The following is a 24,429-nucleotide window of genomic DNA, read 5'->3' as shown; positions in this document are numbered from 1 at the left end:
GCTCAGTCAGTACTGCATACAAGTCTTGATCTCAGGATTGTAAGCTTGCGCCCCATGTTGGGTGTAGACATTATTTACAAATAAAATCTTCAAAAAAAATAAATTAGAGGAGGAGAAGTTTACATGCTCCTTACTACAGAGGAAGCTGTGAATAGGTTCTAGGCCAGGGCAAGCATCACAATCACCTAAAGAGACTCTTAAAAATACAGTTAAATTTACTGCATCAGGATCTGCAAAGATTCAGATGAGGAAACTATTTTTAACATGATTCTGATCAGTCAGGATTTGTAACCACTGAACTGGTTACACGGAACCAAAGTTTCACTCGTGGGACGCCTGGATGGCTCAGTTGGTTAAGCATCTGCCTTCGGCTCAGGTCATGATCCCAGGGTCCTGGGATCAAGTCCTGCAGAGTCCCACATCGGGCTGTCTGCTCAGCGGGGAGCCTGCTTCTCCTTCTGGCTGCTGCTCCCCCTGCTTATGTGCTCGCTGTCTATGACAAATAAATAAAATCTTAAAAAAAAAGTTTTACCAACTTTTGATCTGGATGCTATATTGTCATGCATATTCCACCATTGAGATGAGTATTAGGTGTGTCCTAGCTTTCTATTTCTGAATCCTATACCTAAGGAAAAGTTATTTCCAAATTATGACAATTTCTAATTATTCGTGCTAACTAGATCACTGAATTCTTAAAATCCCACAGAACTTTTTAGTACAGCTGCTAACAAGTTACAAGTTGGCTAATTTAATTTCCCTTGCTGTTCAAGGGAATGGAGGTGTGTTAATAAGCAGGTGAATTGGCCAACAGGTAGGAGCAGATTAGGGAGCAGGAAAAGCAAATACTTGCAGATATTCACAAACATATAAACAAATCTGAATAAGGGACAACAAGCCTCCTCCAAAAGTAAAATGAATCAAATTATTATCTCTTAAAGTCTAATATTAAATCCAATACCCAAGGAAAAGCAAACAATAGTGGGGAAAAGTTTTATGGGATATTTATGAGAAAATACTAACATATAGGCTTAAATCCTAATTCAGCCACTTACACTCCCACTGTGGACCACAAGAGATGCTTAACCCAAACCGGAGTCTTCTCATTTGTCAAAAATGGGCATTATCATCCCAGCCCTACCTAATTCATAATCATGTAATGGGGAGATGTAATAAAATAACATATAAAAATGTGTGAAAATGATAACAGGCTACGTAAAATACAAGCTATTATTTATCGTAAAAGTTTAGTGGAAATAGTTTTCCAAGGCTTTGACTGTTTGGTAGATAAAAATTCACTGAAGTCAAATGTTCTTTTTTTTCCATTTTCCCAACACAAACACTTGAAAATACTTTCTAATTCAAAAGCTGGCATCTTTTTTCTTGTTTGGCAAAAACAATTCCCCCCTGGGTTTCCAGGAGAACTGAAATGAGTTTGACTGTTTTTGTTTAAGATTATCAACAAAAACCTCTCCAAATTATGCAGTTTCTATGCCAAAACACATTCTTTGTGTGGCACAGTTGTAGGAATATATCATATGTGAACAACTACTGGGCCACAAAGAACAATCAGAAGAGCATATTTTTCTATCCTTTAGGAAAATGTGAAATATTTTTAACATGTCCTTGTCCAGTGGTAGATTTCTTTCCCATATAACCTTTTATTAACAGCAACATATTATTAGAAACAGGGAGAAGGAAGCTCTTCTAAGTAATGTTTCAGAAAATATGTTTCAGATGAGTTCCACAGTTGGCTACACCATCACCATCATCATCATTGTCAATATCATTTACGGAGCCCTTACCATGTGCTAGGCATGTTTAAGTGCTTTATATTTGTTAACTAATTTAATCTTCATAACGACCCCACGAGATTGGTAATATTATCTTTATTTTACAGATGAGAAAACTAAGGTGTACATAAATCAGTTAATTTTTCACAGGTAACCCAGTATTAGGTGATCGAAGCGGAACTGCAGCCCAGCGGTGTGATTCCAGAGACTGTGTGTCTAACCACTAGACTGTTTTTCTGGGCAGTGAGTAATTCATATGCAGTAAGATCAATAGCTAAGATATTCATTAGCCAGCAACTTCCAAAAATATTTAAGGATATTTATAATTTTACTTTGTTTATATCTTAGGTTGAGATCTTTCTATAGGAAACCTTTGTGATCAAAAAATTTTAAGTTTAAAACTTCTAAAGAATGGGGGGCGCCTGGGTAGTGCAGTCGTTAAGCGTCTGCCTTCGGCTCAGGGCGTGATCCTGGCATTCCGGGATCCAGTCCCACATCAGGCTCCTCAGCTGGGAGCCTGCTTCTTCTCCCTCTCCCCTGCTGTGTTCCCTCTCTCGCTGGCTGTCTCTCTGTCACATAAATAAATAAAATCTTTAAAAAAAAAAAAACAAAAAAAAACAAAAAAAAAAAACTTCTAAAGAATGACCTGGTAAGCCTGAGGCTGGTCTTCTTATGAAAAGGTCCGTGTGTATGTGTATGCGTGCGTGTGTGTGTGCACGTGTGTGTGCGTGCACGTGTGTGTGTGTGCACATGTATACCTCTCTGGTAATAAACCGCGGGTCTTCTCAAAAAGGTAATTGCTCAATCACATTCATTACAAATCCTTAAGAGCTACGGAGATGTTCATCTGGCTACTTCTGCTGAATTAGGGTAATTTATTCTGAGTTCTACCTCTAATATCCCCCAAGTTAAAAAAATATATGTATATATATATACGTGGTTAATTTATAAAAATATATCTGTGCTATTTCTAACACAAATGAAGGACAAAATAAACTTCTAGGATAAAAACTGGTTTTATAGGACATACACTCAAACTAAATTTATTTTTCTTTCAAAAATAATACCTTCACAACTAAGAGAAGCCACATATGGAGTTGAAATGGGCAATATTGTCAGTGATTAGTTTCACTTGTAAAAGCTACGTAAAACCTTTACCAAATGCACACTTGTATACAAGGTTAATAGGATTTTTAAAAATAGAAATAATGATGCTGGGTGGATTTATACACAAAAACGATGAAACTAATGACAGGGAAAGGGAACTAAATCATTTTTAAGCATCTACTGCTTGTCAAGTACAATGCTAGTCACTTTACATCATTTACCTAAAATATTTGCATTATTTACCTAAAGTATTCTTCATAGTAGCCATCCCAGATAGGTATCATTCCCATTTTATTAATAATAAAAATAAGGTTCAATACCTCCAGAGAGCACCACAGTACAGAATTCAAACCCAGGTATATATGGCTCTTTCCATAAACTGCAAAACCTACATAAATTAAATAACTAGTAAATCTAAAAGTTATACCAAAAATCTGAGTAATGTGGTTTCATGTCTTAAAATAATTTTGAATATTTTTTACATTTATTTACATAGCTCATGTTTCACTTTTTGCTCTCCAATCAGATCAAGATTTTTCAAAATACTACCTTTATATTGCCTTGGAATTTAGCTGTTGTAGCCACTCTTTACTGAACACCATGCATTGTATGCGGCACTCTACATGCATTACCTCTTTCTATTATCATAACAACTAGGGGCACCTGGCTGGCTCAGTCAGTAGAGCATGCCACCCGATCTTGGGATTGTGAGTTTGAGCCCCACACCGGGCATGGAGATCACTTAAAAAAAATGTTTTTTTTTTTTAAATAAATGATCATAACTCTATGAAAATATCTTTTATAAGTGAGAATACAAGTTCAGAGAGGTTAAGTAAAACAGAGGTGACAAAATAAGAGAAAGAAATCTGAGGTCTGTTCAGCTTTAAAACCAATAGTACTGCTGTTGTGCTGGATGGAGTATTTTTGAAATTGCAAATTCATTTTCCCAGATCATTTCCAAAAAGCAATTATGATAGTGCCTCATAAATGTCAAAGAATGTCCACACTTATTTCTCCTATTTAATTCTAACACTTGTCTGACGAACGGAGTGCAATATTTATTATTTCACAGGTAGGAAAAAAATGAGGTTCAGTCAAGTTGGGGAGGAAGTGCTTTTTCTACTATGCAATGTTGCTGTCAGTTTCCTGGAAGTAGAACTTTCTGAAAAGCCATATACATAAATCCCTCCTTTGTTTGCACAGATTACTAATGTTACAAAAACTCCAGTGAATAGTGAGTTTCATTGATAAAAGTCTCGAACAAAACACATTCATTCTCATTTCTATTACGTATGTTCAAAGACATTAAAGGTTCTCTCTCACCTTATTTCTGAACTGTATCAGACACTAAACATCTTTAAACTTCTACTGCAACAGAAATATAGTGATGCTCATGACAGCTTTTGACTTAAAGTCTATTTTTTCCCCTGATGTTAAGAGAGCCACCTATGCTCTATTTTACTTAGCATTTGCTTGGAATACCATTTTTCCATTCCTTCACTTTTAGCCTGAGTGCCTCCTTACATAGAAAGTGGGTCTGCTGTAAATAGCATATAGTTGGGTCTTGTTTTGTTATCCATTCAGTCACTTTAGGTCTTTTGACTGAAGAGTTTAATACATTTACATTTAAGGTACTTACTGATAGGAAAGGACTTCCTTTGCCATTTTGTTGTTTTCTAATTCTTTGGTTCCTTTATTCCTCTCTTGTTGTCTTCCTTTGTGTTTTGTTGATTTTTGGTAGGGATATGCTTTATTCCTCTTCTTATTTTGTGTATCTTCTATATGATTTTTGTGTGTGTGTTTTTGGTTACCATAGGACTTGTTAAACTGTCCATACCACCCAAAGTAATCTACAAATTCATCGCTATACCCATGAAAATCCTAATGGCATTTTTTTTTTTTACAGAAATAAAAGAATAATCATAAAATTCATATGGAATCTTTAGACCCAGAACAGCTGAAGTGATCTTAAGAAAGAACAAAGAAGCTGGAGGCATCATACTTCCTGATTTCAAACTAAATTACAAAGCCACAGTAATTAAAGTAGTAGGACACTGACATAAAGACAGACCTACAGCAATGGAACGGAGAGCCCAGGCATAAAGCAACACATATACAGTCAAGTGATCTTTGACAAGGATGCCAAGAACACGCAATGGGGAAAGGACAGTTTCTTCAATAAATGGTGCTGGGAAAACTGGATATCCACATGGAGAAATGAAGGAAGGAAAGAAGGCAGGCACTAGAACCCCTACCTTACACCATACACACAAAAAAAGGTGGGTCAAAGATTTAAACATAAGTCCTAAAACTGTAAAACTCCTAATAGAAAACAGGGAGAAAGCTTCTTGACATTGGTCCTGGCAATGATTTCTTAGATATGACACCAAAAGCAAAGGAAACAAATGTAAAAATAGACAAGTGGAACCATATCAAATTAAAAAGCATCTGCATGGTAAAGGAAACACTCAACAGAGAAAAAGACAACCTATGGAATGGGAGAAAATATTTGCAAACCAGGTATCTGATAACGTATTTGTTAATAATAACAAAGTTTCAGTTATCTAAGATGAATATGTCCTACAGAACTACCGTATGGCATGGTGTCTATAGTTAACACATAAAGAAAGGGACACGAGGAAACTGGCATGTGCTGAACATGTCTATTACCTTGATTGTGCTGATAGCATCACAGGTGTCTGCATATGTCCAAACTTATCAAATTGTACGTATGAAATAGGTGCAGTTTTTTTTATATCAATTATACCTCAATAAAGCTATTTTAAAAAAGAGAATGTTAGTGATGCTTGAATGTGTGGTTGGTTACTCAATCAAAGAGGGTAACTAGTGCTCCACAGAAAGCACACTGTCTTTTTACCTGGAACGATCCCACACATCAGCTCTGGTTACCATGAACTCCTGGGTTAAATAAATCTTCAGTGATGTTCCTTTCATACACTTCCACCAACTTCTCCCTTAGCTCATGAAATGGTCTCTTCATTCACTTCTAGTGTTTGGATGTTGGAAATTTGCCCTAGGTTTTACCGCATTGTTAATTAAACTGGGGTTGTAATCTACAGCAGTTCTCTGAAGGGACACTAGCCCCACTATTTAAAAATGTTATTAACTGTAACAAGCTGAGTTTTTGTAATCACTTGTTGACAGGCAGAATTGGGTTTAGATTCAGATTCGAGCTTTGCCATATACTGGCTACGTTTATCACTAGCCAATCCTAGCAGTTTGATCCTTGGTTATCTAGTCTGTAAAACTGAGATTACTTATACCGACCCTAGCTCACAGGGTTGTTGGGAAGATCAAATAATATAATGTATGTAAATCACCAAGTATGGTGGCCCTAAATAAGTATTACTTTAATTCCCCTGTTTTAAGCACTTTAAAGATAACGCTTAGATGGGGATGAGAAACAAAAAAACAAAAAATTACCCTCACCGCCCCCCCAAATACCCTGCAAACATTCATAAAATATACAAATTAGAGCAGAATGCATTCTCTTCCATCAGGTTCATTTACTTGAATTAGCATAACTTGAATGCAACATACTAAGGTTTAAGATATTAGTTTAAAAAAACGATTTCATTGAGACGGTTTTGCTTAAATATCCATATAAATACCTTACTTAATATACTAATTCTTAATTAATCGAGAGAGTCCTAGTTGCTAGATTGAGTAGCTTAGTTACATCTGAAGACTAGAAGATGGAGAACTATTCAATCCCTTAGCCAAAAATGTACTGCTTTGTGAATGACAAAACATAAGACATTGGGAAAGAACATTTAAGGCTCTTCTCGGGAACCATGAAATCTGCATTTCCTAGAAGGGATTTAATTAAACTCCACTGGAATAGAAGATGCTGGAAACAACTGCAGGCAATTGCTTGCTTGGTGCACTGCCTAGCCCTGTACGTCTCAGCCCTGCAGCAGCAGAGCGGGAGCTGGCCCTCGCCACCTCAACACTGTACATCGCAGGTGGTCAGCTGAGCAACAGACAGACAAAAAGACAGGCCGTCATAGGATTTCTTTTTTCTTAATTTAAGAGTACTTTCTTGAAAAATAGATTGTACTATATAAACACTCAATCTCTCAACTGATGAACCATTTCTTTCTTCCTGAGGACCATGGTACAACTACGATTCCTCTCTTATCTTTTCCTTTGTTTTCTCTTTCCGCTACAGGTATAGATAAACTAGCTGAAAGCAAGTCTGATCAGGTCTTCTTATTTCTTATGTCCAGATAGTTAGGCTTTGTATTGCTTTTAGTGACCCTTCATGTAGGCTTATGCTCTCCAGGCCATCTAGATGGAGTACAGCTAATTTCAGTTATCATCCCTGTCTGAAGTATATGACGCCATTAAGAATTAATGAGGATTTCCTTTTCATCTTTATAGCATTTCTAGCATCTATTACAGTATTTCTCTCACTGTAATAGGTAAATGTCAGTCTCCCTCCACCCCCCACAAACTCAGGTCAGGAACTGTGTTTTTGTTTCTCTGGATGATTCGTCGGTGCTGTGCAGATTGCCTGGAACAGAGAAGACCTTCAATAATATTTGTTAAATGGATGAATATTCACCAGTTCTGGTTGTCTAAGAAACATTATATTATTAAACTAAGCATATCACTCAGAGATGAATAATATACTCATAATATAACTCAAAACAAAAAGTTGGGTTTCTTCTCTTACCTCTTCATTTTGTATATGAATTTCTAGCTATTTTTCCTAATTATAATAGAAATAGAATTCTATTATTTCTCCTCATTTTTAAAAGGGTGGCCCTCTAACACGCTAACTGCCAGAGCCTCAACATGAGGAAAAGTGCAACTGCTCGAAGTTCACTCCTGTCAGGGCGCCTATAACGGTCACGTACAAATCAGGACAAGAACAGCAGAGAGCTTCCATTTGTTTTTTCCTCACTTCATTATTTTCATCTGATTTCAAAAATCCATTTTCTACTTTTGAGTTCTCCCAAGTTCCAGATCTTTATTTTTAACTGATTACTAGATATGTCCCTCTATCTCACCTCTACTCTCATAAAACCTGATCAATATTTAGTTTATTCCATCTCGGTTTCCTATTCTCAAAAGTCATTCCCATCTTTCAATGTCCAGCTCAAAGGTCACCTCTTCCTATGCTGCTCCAGGCCCGTCATTCTCCTTGCCGTTCTCTACTGCACTCAGTAGATCCTTCCAAAGCTTTTGCATCCCTGCGCACCATCTCCAGTGAAAGCACTTGGGGGTTTCCCGAACAATCAATCTCTCCCCCATTTTCATGCCTTTGCAAATTCTGCACCAAGCGAGAATGCTCTATCCCCATTCTTGCAGTCTTCCACTGCAGACGTTACCAAACTACTATAAATGTTGAAATACACTGTTATCTTTTTCAAAGACTCTTCACACTTGTGGGAAGGTACATTTAATAAATTTATACCCTCTACATCTAACACAGTGCTCAGTAAACATGTGTCGAATGGGGGGATGATACTTACATGTGTGACTAGCCTAAGATCCTAACGTAAAATTTAAAAAACACAAAAACTGTAAAATGGTGGAGTCATTTGGGAAAACAGTTTGGCTTTTCCTCAAAATGTCAAACATCATGTTTCCATCTGACTTAGCAATTCCACTTCTAGGCTTACACTTGAGAGAAATGAGAAGATATGTTCTTACAAAAACTCATACACAAATATTCATGCCAGTGCTTTTCATAATATCCCAAAAGTGGGAATAAAAATGCTCCTCAATGGAGTGCTGTGCGTCCACATTATGACTATTACTTAATCATCAAAGGGAGAAAATACTGATGTGCATTACAACGCAGATGAACTATGAACACATTATGCTAAGTCAAAGAAGCCAGACACAAAAGGTCACATGCTGTACGATTCCATTTATATGAAATGTCCAGAACGGGCACAGCAACAGAAAGCAGATTACTGGTTGCCAGGAGGTGAGGGCAGAAGGGAATGGTGAATGATTGCTAATGGGTTCGGGAATTCTTTCTGGAGTCATGAAATATTTTATAATTAGCTAGTGGTTTTAGCTGCACAACTCCGTGAATATACCAAAAACCATGCGACTGTTTACCTTTACAGGGTGAATGTCACAGTGTATGAGTCACATGTCAATAAAGCTATTATTGGAAAATGAACACAGTACTGCGAACGCTCTATCTGCCCCAGATTTTTAACCAGGGTCTTAGTCTTTGACGTTACAACTGGACTGCCTAGAACCTGTTTACACCTCCATGTTCATCAACTACACAATCATAGAAGTGCCGGAACATTAAAAGACCCTTCTAAATTAACCCCTTCATCACCTTATAGATAAGACAACTGAGCTCCAAGAAGGATAAATGACTTGAACAAGGTTGTATAACTAATAGTGGGGCCATGAAGACTTCACATTCTGTCCAATCACACATCTTTTTTCGTAGTTGAACTGACATCTTTCTTCCTGAAATTCCCAGGTTTTTTTTTTTATTTAAAGGACAAAAATACCTTAAAAGGAAGATGATCAATTTATCTTTCGTATTAAGTCCAATAACTATTACTAGATTGTAAGAAATATTTTTAAAAGGCTAAGGAAGTAACTGCATCTTTCTGCTTCTTACAATGAGAAAGGACAACTATTAATATTTAAGGGTTTAATCCTTAAAAATAATATAAGAATTCATAGTAGGAGTTAGGGATAGCAACAAAGACACTCCTTCCCCCAGGAAACGGAAATAAGACACTTAGCCAAGACACTACATATCTGGAAACTTGCACCCGATCCTTCAGAGAGAAGTCAAATGTAATCCACAGGAAAATATTTTTCAGAATATTATATTCTGAAGTTCCCCTTTGAGACTCATTTTTTGTGGTCTTTGTATAGCCAATGGCAGAAATAGGTGTGATAGGTAATTTTTGATGTAGTTATTCACTCGGGAGATTTTCTATGACAGTGAATTTTTCCTTGAAGCTCATGTTTGTTCTTTTCGCCAAGCAGGACCTTTCAAATGAAAGAATTTTTCATTTGTTTCCACAAACAGAAACAAAAAACAAAAACAAAACATACTAAGTTTCACTGATGATATTTTTTGTTAAAAAAAAAAAAAGCATTAGTCAATGCTGACCTTCAAAGGCTCATTGTACAAAACATCACCCTACCACTTACAGCCAGAGGGTGACTCAGTGATTGTGTAATGTACCATTTCCCCGACTGGTGTCCACATGTACCCGAGGATGGCACATTTGAAAGGGACTGTAGGGAGCTAAGAGGGTGGGATGGGAGGGGAAGGATGGCCATGATGACAAATATTGCTACATACTCACTTGAGGAAATTCTGGGCTAATTAAAAAATTATTTACTGAGCCCTAACTATGTGTCAGACTCCAGACCAGATGCTAGAGCGAAACATGTTTATGCCAGGATTTCTTAGTGCCTCTAACAGGCTGGTGTTTATTATATCAGCCATTCATGCTAGTCTGCCCGGGCAGCTCCAGCCTGGAACAGCTGTTGCAGTATCAACAGCCCTGCCTTTCGTTCCTGCCATCCTACCTATGACTCTCTAAGTTGGGGAGTGTGAATCTAGTGTATAGCTTTTCCTCAACTTATATGACTAATGAAACACCTGTATCTACATTCCTACAGCCATCTCTTAGAATAGAAGTCCATGGAACACGGTTCGGGATATGCTGATCCACTTCATTCTCTTCATTTGATAGCTGAGGAAAGTTAGGCTCAGAGAATTAAAGAGACTCAGCGGGAGAAGGGCAGGATGGAACTAACTAAAGCCTAGGCCTCCTGGCCCCTTTCTCCGATGCGCTTTGCCATACATCACAGACTGCCATACCAGAACACTCTAAACATGAAGTCTAAAAATCCTATTATTAGACAATAAGTATTATATCCTTTCTCCTAATACAAAAACAAGTCACTCAATTTTACACGTTAATTTCAACTTAAATGGAGTTCAACTTTTTTTTTCTTTTTAAATCATAACTGTAGAATTAACTAAAGGTAGAGTCAATGAGAGAACAATACCTTGTAGTCAACTCTTCAAGCTTGTAAGCCAAGTTCACTTATTTTCTATTCTCTGCTTTCCCTCCACTTACTCCGGTAAATATGAGATGACCGATTTCTTCATATCTTCAAGGACTCACTGGCCTCACAGGTGAGGACATTGCGGGGGAGTGGGGAGGAGAGAAGCTAATTTTATCAGCTATCAGACTTCCAGGTACAGAGCGTTCTGTATAATATTTTTCTCCTCTTTAGGGTTCCAAGTGTCCTTTAACTAAAGATACTACTTTCCTGGCTATTTGGTACCTATGAGAACTCTAAAAGAGTTTAAAATTACAATATAATCCCTTTATTCTCTCTGAGTTTCTACATGCTTACTAACAAAAACTATTTTCTGATTCTGGTTGCACCAAAAGAAATGGCCTTAAAAGAAAATCGCGCAAAGAATTCTATTTTTAAAAATCAGTTATTCACATTTTGGGTCACACACGGCCACTGTTATTTCTAGCTAACCGTATTGTGGGTAACTTAGTTCTTTTAGAGAAGAGGAAGTGAATGATTATATAAACTTTAAAAAGAAAACTATTTCTTATTAGCTAAGAAGTACAAGTAGCCTTTTGCAGGGGGGAAGGGGCGGAAATAAGTAGAAAACAGGGTTTAAACTTAGGAAATTCATTTCCGTACAGTATATCTTTTTGCTCATTATCAAGAAAAAGGAGTTAATAGTAATCTTAGACAAGATAACCAATCAAGCAGATGAAAAGAAAATCCCAAGGTGATTAGGCAGAAGACCATTTCTAGAGAGAATCTATTCTTGGATTTGTAGAAGCAGAGATGAGACGTATGTGGCAGGACACCCTTCTCATACTCAGACTGGAAGTTGTGATCGTGGTGCGGGGCTTTGACTTTTGGAACAGAGCTCTCTCTTCTGTGATAAAAAAGGGACTGCCTGTGGTAATTTGCCATTTGAAGCAATAAACTTATTCACATCTAACTACTGTACTCAGAACCACCTGTCCAAAAAAAAAAAAAAAAAGAATACAGATATTGATCACATCAAACGTTTTCATTGAGAAGTTGACACAGACACCCATACGGTTTATCGTGGATGGTCTCAGAAGCTTTCCTGTGTATGAGAAACAGAACTACAGGCCTTTTTGTACAAGTTCCTGTATATCTTGTCCATGCTGTTCTCAAAGATGGGTCGGTGGGATTTTCCTTTATAAGAGGCTGCCCTGTTGGACCAGTATTCACCGTCATCCAAATGGAGAGTGCCACGGGGCCGCTGAAATGAGCTATAAAAAAGGATATAAAATATTAAAACTGGTGAAACTCGAAGAGAAGTAGTATTATATAAATCAAATATTTACTCAGTACTTTATGGGTATGTGCCTTCAAAGAGTGACCCTATTTGTATGAAACTATTACAAAACAATAAAATGAAAATTGTGCCTGAGAGACAGAGAATTCAGAGAAGGGAGATGCGTGTGATGTGGTAAAGACAGGGCGCGGATGCTGTGGGAAGGCCAGTCACGAGAGCTCTGGGCCTCTCAAGTCAGGCAGACCTGGAACTGAGTAAGGCTCAATCCTTTACAAGCGGTGGGCCCTGGGGCAATTTATTTAATCAACCTGAGTCTCAGCTTCCTTCACGGTATTTTCTGCAGCATTGTTTTAAACATCGAAGACAATATGCGTAAAGTGTATAGTACAGCGCTTACTCTGCACACACAAGTTATCCGGCACGAGGCACCGAACTACAGGCGCTTTATAGAAATTTATCTGAAAATCTGAGGACACTCTGATGTTGGTAGCTGTGGAAACTGAGGCTCGGTGGTCAAGGGACTTGCCTAGGGCCACTCGGCTAGTACTGGCGGAAGAGAAAGAGATACTACATCTGTGTCCCTGAGGCCCCTTCCCCTACGGCACACTGCTATGGTCCTCAAGGAGCAGGAGGACATTAGCCTGAAGATGAACACTTCTGGAAAATGGAAAACAAGGCAAAAAAAGTCTGTATTTGAAGTGGTAGGGATCCAATTCTGAGGTCTTGAAGACAAAAGAGAGAATAGATAGGAAGCTATGAAATAGACCAGGACGAGGCTAATTATGATGGGAATAGAGAAGAAACGGCAACTCCTTTTGAAGGTTTCATAGTACTTTTAAAAACATACCCAAGTTACAATTTTACTATCATAAATATTAAGTTCTGGGCTTAATATATCATTCGGTAGAAACAAAATGTTGACTTTTGCAAGGACTGAGTATATTTTTTTAATAAATAATTGACCTACTTCAAGAAATTAATTACTTGTTATAGATAAGACTCTCAGGCATGTTAGAGATTATGAAGTTTGTGCCATATAAAACTGTATGTTCTGGTTATTACATGCCACAAATATTTTATTCATACATTTGGAATGCCACTTCAAACAATTTCTTCCTTGACTTATCAGTCTAATGATGTTACCTCTATTGTCAACCGTGAAGTGGGAATTTTAGGGCCATATATCTGTAAGAAGAATTTGCTATTTGACCTGAAGTCGATCTAACACCAGCACACGCTAAAAGAGACCACAAAAAAAGGCATGGAGTAGCTGGGTTATCATTCTTGGAGCTTGACATGGTGTCCGTGAGGGTGTAAAGTCATGAGAACATTTATACACTCACTTTGGAAGAGTTTGGCATGACCCAATAAGGTTGAATATGCAATTTCAAGCCAGTAACCCCACTCCTGCGTACCCCAGCAAAATCCGTGCACATATGTACCAGGAGACATGTACAGACATGTTCATAACAACGCTCTCTGTAAAAAAGCTACGGACTGGAAGCTACCTAAATATCCATCTACATTAAAGCAGATATGCATGGAACTGTACGTGCATACAATGATATCGGATGCAGCAGGGAAAATTAGTCAACTATAGGCACGTGCATCAATGGGGATGAAACTGAAAAACCAACGGAGCGGGAAAAAATCAAATTTCAAACAATACACAGTTGTATTGTACATTTATGTAAAGTCTAAAACAAGGAAAACTAAACAATTTATTGCTGAAGGATAGATTCACGTGTGGTATAACTACAAAGAAAAAAGGATTAATAGAAAAGCTAGAACAGCTGTCACTATGGAAAGGGATGCAATCGGTTAGGAGCATAAGGCGGCTCTGGAGGTGTGGCTAATGTTCTATAAAGCTGGATGGTGCGTACATGGGTGTTCCTTTATTATTATCATTATTATTATTACTTAGAATGCACAAACCTTACATATATGCCCCTGTTACAATTAATATATGGGATATGTTTTTAAAAATTCACTTCTGGGGGGCGCCTGGGTGGCACAGTGGTTAAGCGTCTGCCTTTGGCTCAGGGCGTGATCCCAGCGTTATGGGATCGAGCCCCACATCAGGCTCCTCCGCTGGGAGCCTGCTTCTTCCTCTCCCACTCCCCCTGCTTGTGTTCCCTCTCTCGCTGGCTGTCTCTATCTTTGTCAAGTAAATAAATAAAAAAAATCTTAAAAAAAAAAATTCACTTCTGGGAACCATGACAATAGGTCGCTCTACTTCCTGACAGCTTTGCTAAAATGAAACGTTACCTCATATTTTCTAGTAATATTTACTAGATCCTGCCAAACTTTCTTGACACCGGGTGCTGCCTCTTTCACACTGGAAAATTTTGAAAATGATATAGTCTCTGGGATAACAAAGGTGTTTTAAAACAGGATGACCATTACTTCCATCTTGTCCATTTGGTTAAGGAGGGATAATTAGGACAATGTCTCACACTTAAAATTGTTCAAAAGGCCTCAGCCAAGTCTCAGTGCTCTTGCTTTGATATGGTTACCACATTTCTTTCATTAGCTTTGCTGAAGAAATAGTCTAGCCACTGAATACAATTTGATTTCATAGATTTTTTTTCACCAAGCCTAACTCCTGTGGTCACTTACAGCCTTTTTTTTTTTTTTGACGGTTTGAGTCAAAATGACGGGAAATCACACACTCAAAAATATATTAATAGGAACATATCTACGTCTTTCGTGCTTCTGCAACCGTGTCTACCAGCCTAGGTCCCCACATTTGCCGCTGTTCCCTCGTATTACTTTAGGAATCCCACCATGTTGTGCTTTGCTTGGTTGGTTGTTTTTATCTGTTGCTTGGTTTTGCAATAAGTCATGAACTAATTAAAATTGCACAAAACACAGGTGTTTGTCCTTAACTCCTTGTCCACAATCATCAACTTTACTACATGCTGATGGCTGGATAATAACATTCTTTTCTGAATTCTATATTTTGTTTAGTTGCCAGGCTAGTTCTACTATGATACAGCTACTCAACGGAAGGTCAGATTTCTAACACACACCTCTGCCCAGCTCTCGCGAGGTAAAGCAGCAGGAGGGCTGCTAACTTTAAAACCATTGTGTAGGTTCCCTCTGAGATCGTAAACCATTCCGCCACCCCATCATCAATTACTATATTTGATGTTACCTGGCATGGATTTGCTACTGCCCTGCTTCCTTTAGACGATACATTTTTTTTTCATGTGTCAAAGCTGCTTAAAGTATCACTTCAGTGGCTTGCAACGAATAAATAAATTCAGAGAGCTTTTTAGAAGCAAACGCACACCGAGTAAGGTTCTATAAAGAGGAGCTACAGAGGCCAAAATACACATCCTGATGCTTTTAGATCTTAAAACTTGGCATCGAGTTTATTTCTATTTAAAATTGCAAAATTCTTCAATTGAGTAAACAATATTGTAATTCTCCGGAGAGAATTTGGGAATTAGTTCAGTCTGGAAGTCTGAATTGTAAAACAGAGAGGTGAACACAGAACAGGCCCTAATATGGTCCACAGATAGGTGCAAACAAAAGTATCAGAATCCTAGAAAGGATATTTACTTCCAGACATGAAAGCATTAGCTCTTTAATGAACTGTGAACATAGTGAGTCAATTCTGATTTCTCATTACTGAGTATATTAATAAGTATATTTATAAGTTTAAAATGTGTAAGGGACACTAAAACATTTTATTATAGTAATGGGCTTTTAAAAATCATACGTCTCTATTTTACCATGAGAATCTACAGCCTTCATTCATTCAAAGCATTTAGTGAATTTCTACTAAACTCTACAAAATATTGCATCAGTGCTATATACCATAAAATGGTTACTTTCAAAGTGGGGATAATATTTTATTAGTGCAGTGCATTTTATTTTAATTAACTTACTCTTGCTATTTAAGTGGGGAGCCCTGTATTTAATTATGATAATGCTATTAAGAAAAAAAAAACAAAGAAGAACAGACCAGGATAATATCCAAGAACTGGACAGTTTCAAATCCTAAGTGTTGATAAGGCCTAGTGTATATGCCAAGAACAGAAAGGTCTTACGCAGTTTAGCATGAAGTAGGAGACAAAGGACATTACTAATTTTTTACTTCGAAAAGAATGAACTCACTTGAAACTCTGATGTATCCCGTATCAGCGTCAACTGAAGACTAAGCAGATACTATTCTATACATGGTCTTCAGACAAAATGTCTCTAAGGTGATGCTCGCTGGAAAGAAGGTCAGAAGGCAAGGTGGACATGCTACCCCCGAAATATTAATTCCAAGAAATAACTGAAAGGCCATACATGAGAATTATACAATTTGCCACTTGCCATTTATACTAAAAAAACCAGAGTTGAAAGTGACTTTAAAGATGACACATATTCTATATTTCAAAATTGTGATCCAAGAGTCAATATAATTAAAGATGTTTATATAATACAAGAGATAAATTCCTTTCCATAATACTCAACAAAGGTTCCTATCAAGCAAAATTTTGATTGACAAAACACAGAGAATACTTTTGAGGATGTGATGTATGCTTTAGAGGTGATGGATGGATGGATGATGGATGGATGGATGAAAAGTAGGAATGGAAGTACTCAAAAGTCTTGGAGTTCAGAATACATAATAGGGAGAGATTATATTATGGTTTAATAAAATCTGAAAAGTATTTTTTATTTTTAAAGATACCATATAAAGATAAAATGTCATTAAAGACATAAAAATTTACTGATAAATTACAGCAGTAGTTCTCAAACTATACTACACATCAGAGTCATCTGGAAGGCTTACAACTACTCAGATTATTGATTCTCACCCTCCAGAGTTACCAAGGTAGAGTCCAAGAGTTTAGATCTCTGACAAATACCAGGGTGATGCTGATGTCACTGGTCTAAGAACTATACTTTAGAGGGCTCCTGGGTGACTCAGTTAAGCATCTGCCTTCGGCCCAGGTCATGACCCCAGGATCCTGGGATTGAGTCCTCCATCGGGCTTCCTGCTCAGTGGGGAGCCTGCTTGTCTCTCTGCCCTCCCCTGGCTTATGCTCTCTCTCTCTGACATAAATAAATAAAATCTTAAAAAAAAAAAAAAGAACTATAGAAAGCACTGAGTTAGAGGCTTTGTTTTCTATAGGAACAAAAAAGCTTAGGGCAAAGATTGCATCTTGTCATTTATCTTCTTTTACTATTAGCAGAAACTATACAGTAAACTTTAAAAAAAAAGTATATTCAGAGAAATTTACTGAAGACTGGTTACTTATAGGTCAGTTTTTTTCTCTTCCATGACTAAGAATGTGTAGAAATGAGCCACTGCCAACAAATAAAGTCTAACAGTTTTCATTATTAGTAATTCCTTCCTTGATTCCTTATCTAGACATGTTACTAAATATCACAATCAAAATATGAGTTTACTTAAATGATAGAGTTTTAGCAATGCAACTCATCATTATTAATAAAGAACCCAATTTTAATATTGGAACTATTTTTCTAAACTGAGCTCCTATTACATGTCAAAGACCTTGATGGACAAAGACAAAGACAAGTAACATATCTGTGCCTTCAAGGAGCTCCCATTTAATAGAAGAAGACAAGATAGACACATAATGGAGTAGTTATTGTGAGAAAAATGTTGCTAATCGAAATGAAATTACTGAGAGGAAGTGGCAGGATAAAGGAGAAAATGCTAACGGTCTGTTGAGGTCATGAGAGGATCTCACAAGAGGGAAAAACCTGACCTTAATCCTATTGAATAAGTATGTATTCACTAGATTAACAAGAAGACTGAAGCTATTCCAGGCGTCATATTATAACAGAATCAAGGCATGAGACAGTTTGGAGCATCATGAAATACCAGGTATATCTGGAGAGATAAGAATAAAGTAAGATTTAACTGTTAGAAGTCAAACAGAATTTTATCTTGGAGTGAATAATGAGCCTACAATGGGAGGACACAGAAGGGATTTCTACTGAGTGGGAGATTGAATCGAGCTTACTCTAAAGTCTCCTTAGCCTCAAGCATTATTTTTAATAATATTTATATAGGGGACAAGTGGTCTTTATCCAAACACACAAAAAAATAGTATTTTAAAGTGATATTTTAAGTCCTCCCTCCAGTTTCATGAATGCAGGTTAAACTCAGTATCATTAACATGTCCATAAAGAAATCACATTTATTTTTATTATGCTTTTTTGACTTTCTTCCCGTACTTTGAATAAAGAGAACATAAAACTGATCTAATATAGAGCACAGCTGTGATACTTCAGGATATTTGCAAGTTTTGCCCTGGTTAAATAAAATAATAAACCTATTTTTTATTCCTAAAGGCAGTTATCACTAAAGCTTACACAACTACAGTTCAAGCGTAATATCATGAACTACTACTTACTACGGCTCTCGAATCTAACTTGGGATTGCGTAATAGTCCCTTCCATGTCATCATCCAATCAGCAGTCCACCTAACACTAGTTCAGACCATAACTGCCTACCTGTTTATGAGAATGTCATAAAATCACAATTCTTACTGAAAGTTATATTTAATATATTACTTTCTCATGATCTATTTTAAAAAATTAAATTAGTCTGCCAAGACTTGTTAGTCATAAAAGCATTCTGGTTGCTTAGTAGTATTTTTTAAGCAGGCAGAAAGTTGGAACATTGGACATGCCCTGGCATCAATACTAACTCTAATTACCAAGATCATATTTTTGTTTCAAAAAATGAATACAACACTTCCCTGTCCTAATCAACAGAGACTTTTCTAGACCTCTAAGTTACAATTTTTACAACGCTTTAAAAAAATCACATAAATATGCAGCACCCCCAATATTTCCAAATATCAATATACCTTCTAGACAAAATTTGTTTTAAAAAAATTAAATCTTGAGTATCTAATGAAAAAGCATTTTAAGATACTTAATAACACAAGATTCAATGAATTCAAATTAGAATCAAGTAATATTTTTCTCACTTAAAAATGAACGCTTATTCTTAGTTACTTAAGAGATTTTAAGTCTGTATATTATTTAGATTTTTTTCTTCCATTTGTTAATATTAAAGACAGCCTTTTGGCTGTTTATTACATCTTAGTAGATTCAACAGATTAATCAGACAGTGACCAATAGGGAAGAGAAGAAAACTACAGCTAAGCCTGTGTTATTCAAAAATATACATTCAGCTGCTGGGTACCACAAGGGCGGGGGGAAGACGGGTGAAACTGGTGATGGCGATGAAGGAGGGCACTTGCTGTGATGAGCACCGGGTGAAACACAGAATTACTGAATCACTGTATTGTACACCTGATACTAAGATAACACTCTATGTTAACTATACTGGAGTCTGTAAGAACAAAAAAATATATATAGTCAAAATTTAAATTACTCAATTCTGTTGCAAATAATTTCACAATTAAAACATTATATTGAGCATATTTCTACTGTTAGTAACCTGAAAAATATGTGTAAGTAAATAGAAAGCAGTTTACATCATTAGCTAGTTCCATAAAAGAGTATGGTTAAAAATTTCAGGCAATAGTCATAAAAGGTCAATTCACATTCTAATGATGAACTTAAAATTATTTGTATCCTAACTTCTCTCTTTTTATGACCAACTTCCATCTATATGAAGCATTACTCACGCCTGGTCTTTAATTAGAACTAACGTTCAAATAAGATGGTCATGTCAGAAGTACACAACGATATGGAGAAATTTAAACATCCTGAAAACTGAAGAAATCTGAACTATACAGAGAAGGTACTACAAAGCACTCCAGGTGGGGCGCCTGGGTGGCTCAGTCAGTCGTTAAGCGTCTGCCTTCAACTCAGGTCCTGATCCCAGGGGTCTGGATCGAGCCCCGCATCAGGCTCCCTGCTCAATGGGAAGCTTGTTTTTCCCTCTCCCACTCCCCCTGATTGTGTTCCCTCTCTCGCTGTCTCTCTCTCTGCCAAATAAATAAAATCTTTTAAAAATAAAATAAAATAAAAAATAAAAAGCACGCCAGGACCCCGGGCACTGGCAAGGCTACCACTGCAAAGGTCTAAAATTTCCTAAAAGGTAGGCAACATGTAAGGGAGAGGGAGGTCAGCACGGTAGACGATTCTTCCCAAACTCCAGCTCCAGATCCCAAAGCACTTTAAGTAAAAGGTCACTTAAATAACTCCTTGATAAGACATTTCTACCAAATGACTTTTATACTCAAAGATGACGAAGACCCAGAACAGCTAGCGTGTGTAGACTGCCGCGCACAGTAACAGGCTCTCCAAGTTCCCATTCTGCTCTTCCTGCCGAAAGCACGGACCTCGCCACACTTGGATCATAAGATCATAAGATCAAGTATTGAGTCCTAGGCATAATTTTGAAGCAAAACATGAAAGAAATAATTTTATCTCTTTATTGATATTCTCTAGTTGATGAGTCACTGCCATTATACATGCCTGTACTTCTTTAAACAGGATTTCCTTAGTTCTTTGAATGTGGCTGCTAAATCCGGTATCTGAGCCTCCTCGAAGACCGTTTACAGTAATTCATCCTACAGTTGTATGGGTTAGACTTTCCTGTTGCTTGCATGTCTCATAATTTTTTGTTGAAAACAAAATTTTAGATAAAAGCTGCAATTACTCTGGATTTTGACCTTACCAGGGTTTTGTTTTTGATTATCTGTTTAGTGTCCTGCCTGGAATAATGCCTGAAGTCTGTTTCCCTTGTCCTGTATAGTTTCTGATGTCTCTTGTTCCTTTTCTTTTTTAAAAAAATTGTTGTTCTACTTTTAAGCCTGGACCCATAGGGGCTGCCCCTGGGTCAGCATAGGTTGGTGACCAGCAAATGAGTGGTCAGAAAGGCTTCTTCCATCTTTTGCCAGTGGGTCTATGTGTGACTTGGAATATACATTCAAAGTTGCTCCAGTTTACCAGCCTGCCCTGGATATTACTTTCTGCCTTCACAAGGCCTCACATTCAGCCATGGACTAGTGGCTCCCTAAGGGCCTTTCCAGTTTCTCCTGAACATATTTACAACCTTACACATACACATAATGTTCCAGACTACTAGGGGTAAGTACAACTTTATCAAGACCAATTTTGGCTACCTGGTCCCTGGATCTTTGTTATCTGTCCCAACAAGTAGTTAGACCAAGAGCCTTCTCTTATTGTTTGCCAGTGAGATCATTATTGCTTCTATTAATCTGCATACACACGCGATTTCCCAGGCTCTGCTCTATACAGCCAGTCTCTTCCGTCACAGTCACAGCATGACTGCCCCAAGGAGCCAGGGACTGGGAGTTCCGGGCAAAATGCCACTGATTCCTACTGCCCTTATTGAGGCTCAGTAGACTTTCTTGATAAATGCTTCTTAATTTGTTATATGCCTTTGGTCAATTTCTAGAGTCTTAAAATTGTTGTTTTTGACAATTCTGTCTAGTTGTTGCTTTGGGGAAGAGGCTTTGCTGAGCTCCTCACTCAGCCATTCCAGGGGTCCATGCGGACTTCCTCAGGACCTCTGTGTCAACGTGTGTCTGCAGAGGGGTGATGTTAAGCTAAGACCCCAAAGCTCCTCTTGATTTCTGCTGATGGAATCCTTAAGGCAAACAAATGGGTGATCACTTCAAGTGCTCGTTCTCTCATTTTTGAGATGGAAAGTAGAATAAGAGTGACTCCTTGGCCTAATATTTAATATGACTCACGGATAAAACTAAAATAATATCCAGAGCATTTCAGTAGCTTCTGGAGCTAATATCAAATATACTCATATAAAAGGTCTTGCCAAGTTCTGACCACTAGGTCCTATCGGTCTAAATGTATATATAAGAGAAGTGGGAAGGAATATAAAGAAATCTCAAAAAAAAGGTGTAAGTGGCACTTTTCTGATACTCTGCTTAACTCTTTCTTGAGGGGTACCAAAATAGTCTCAGGCAATCAAAAGCTTAGCTATTAACATTGCTTGGTGAACTGGAAAAAGAACCAATACTGAGGTTTACAGCAAACTTTAAATACACACCGGTGTTTTTCAAAACGCGGTTACACCAGCTGTATTAGAAGCATCCATGATGCTTCTCAAAATGCAGATTTCTAGGTCTCACCCCTCTAGGTAAAGATTTAGAATCTAAGGGGGCAGAAAGAATAATTCTATATTTTTAAGACGCAACCCAGGTAATTATTATGCATACAAAAGTATGAAAATCAGACACTTTCCTTTATCAACCCTATCCATTCTTACCCAAATTAGAATCAACTATATGGATGAAGAACCAATATTGAGATGTTAATTACTTAATGTTAATTAATCCATATTGTAGCAATCTGGAGAACAGAGCTTTAAGTAAATAATAATAATAAAAGGTAAAAAGTCTTCTTCCTCAAGGTGTGGCCTTTCCTGGAACTTCTTTTTCCTGTTTGGATTGCTTCTTCAAACTCACCTGTAACATGCTACTTCCCTTGATGGGAGGCCCAGGTTGCCTGTTGGTTGGGAAGCAGTAGCTTTGGGAAAGGAGTTCACATTCATACTCTTATGTGTAAGGGACAAAAGAAGTCCTCACATGTTCACAGAATATCTAACCTAACTTATCAGGGTAAAGATCAGAAAATTCAGTCCAAAACTCAAGTTAGCAATAAAACATATTCCATTATCTGAAGCTTTGTTCTTATACTTGTTTTTCAGGAAACCCAGGAAGGTGGAAGCCGTGTGGTAATCAGCGGCATAGCACCAAAGGATTCAGAGAACTGTCAGTTACATAGACTCACAATTTACATTACTTTTAATACTACATTCTATGGCAATTGACATAGAGCTTTTAAAAATCTTCATGACATTTGCTAGGATAATCTTGCAAAATTTTTTTTTATTACTAACATTTCTGAAATGTTAGGCTAGAGAACAGTTTTTCTTATCTTATTTAAAAAAAGCTTACTCATGGTCTAAAATTATGTAAACTGTTGTGTGAATGAGAATAAATATGCCTGAAAATAAGCCCTTGCTATGTGGGTTTGTAGGACAGCCAATTACCCTACAAATCTTAAGTAAAATGAAAAGTATCACCCTTAATTGGACTATATTTGTTTTCATTGGCAAGTTTCAGTAATGCAATCATTAAAGTATTTTAATAGGATTTTGTATAGGTAAAAATAAAACCTATTAATAAATAATTATCAATTTGAGTCTAAATTTCCCACAAATCCAGCAGATTAAAAAGCAGGTTATATTTATGCCAACCGTGAGAAAGATCTCAACACGCTGCATTAATCCAGCTCATACCTATACTCTGGGTCACTGTCATAGGCAGAGTCTCTGTATAAAAGACCTCTTTTCAGTTCCAGTTCATCTTCTTTCTCTGGGTCTCTCTCATCCTGAAAAATTTAAAGATTTCCATTAATTCATTTTATAATTAAAATGATGCCTCTGTTTCTTTGGGAAATGTGCTCCCTCTCCCCCATTTTAAGAAATGAATTAAATGTTTGGATTTCTTAGGAAAGAAAAAAAGAGTAGGTGAGAAGTCATTATTCTGATCAATAAAATATAGTTTCGTTCTATTTTGCTAATAAGGCTTATCAAAGACTAGACACCTGGTAGATGTTTCCTGCATCAATAAATGAATAGGAATGGATACTGTGTCAAGATATGTAGTAAGATATATATTAATATCTTACACATTGCTATGTGAACTCCTAAAAAATTGTTCCTGTACTCTGAAGAGTAAGTCCCTGGGAAACTTATGCAGATGTAAGCATTCTAACATGTACCTATTATTCATAAGCCAAAATGCAACAATAAGCAAAACCTATTAATAAATAATTATTATAAGCAAAAATGAAAGGCAAGGTAGTTGGTATCAAAATCCATGGCTGCTCCTCCTATAGGCAGCCTGCTCTTAACTTCTAACAGACACATTAGAGGACAGAAGAAATAGAATTCTATTTTATTTATTTATTTTTTATTTTTTATTTTTTTATTTTTATTTTTTTTAAAGATTTTATTATTTATTTATCCGACAGAGATAGAGACAGCCAGCGAGAGAGGGAACACAAGCAGGGGGAGTGGGAGAGGAAGAAGCAGGCTCCTAGCGGAGGAGCCTGATGTGGGGCTCGATCCCATAACGCCGGGATCACGCCCTGAGCCGAAGGCAGACGCCCAACGACTGCGCCACCCAGGCGCCCCTATTTTTTTTTTTTTAATGATTTTATTTATTTATTTGACAGAGATAGAGACAG

General features: G+C 37.2%; 1 protein-coding gene across 3 annotated transcripts in view; it reads right to left on the bottom strand.

The window, feature by feature from the left end:
• Positions 1–8,779: 8,779 nt before the first annotated feature.
• Positions 8,780–24,429, bottom strand: part of SPATA6 (spermatogenesis associated 6) — a 139,960-nt gene continuing 124,310 nt past the window's right edge. For 2 of the 3 annotated variants that reach the window (XM_040627328.1, XM_040627329.1), the window contains exon 13: positions 8,780–12,208. In XM_040627328.1, coding sequence (XP_040483262.1) covers positions 12,028–12,208 — 181 coding nt within the window. In that variant the 3' untranslated portion in view covers positions 8,780–12,027. The remainder of the gene's footprint in view (positions 12,209–24,429) is intronic. The other variant, XM_040627330.1, reaches the window with a different exon arrangement.

Source organism: Ursus maritimus, unplaced genomic scaffold (assembly GCF_017311325.1).
Source record: "Ursus maritimus isolate PB19 unplaced genomic scaffold, ASM1731132v1 scaffold_12, whole genome shotgun sequence".
NCBI lineage: Eukaryota > Metazoa > Chordata > Mammalia > Carnivora > Ursidae > Ursus > Ursus maritimus.
Note: the sequence above shows the minus strand (reverse complement) of the source record. Positions and strands in the feature narration are given on the sequence as shown.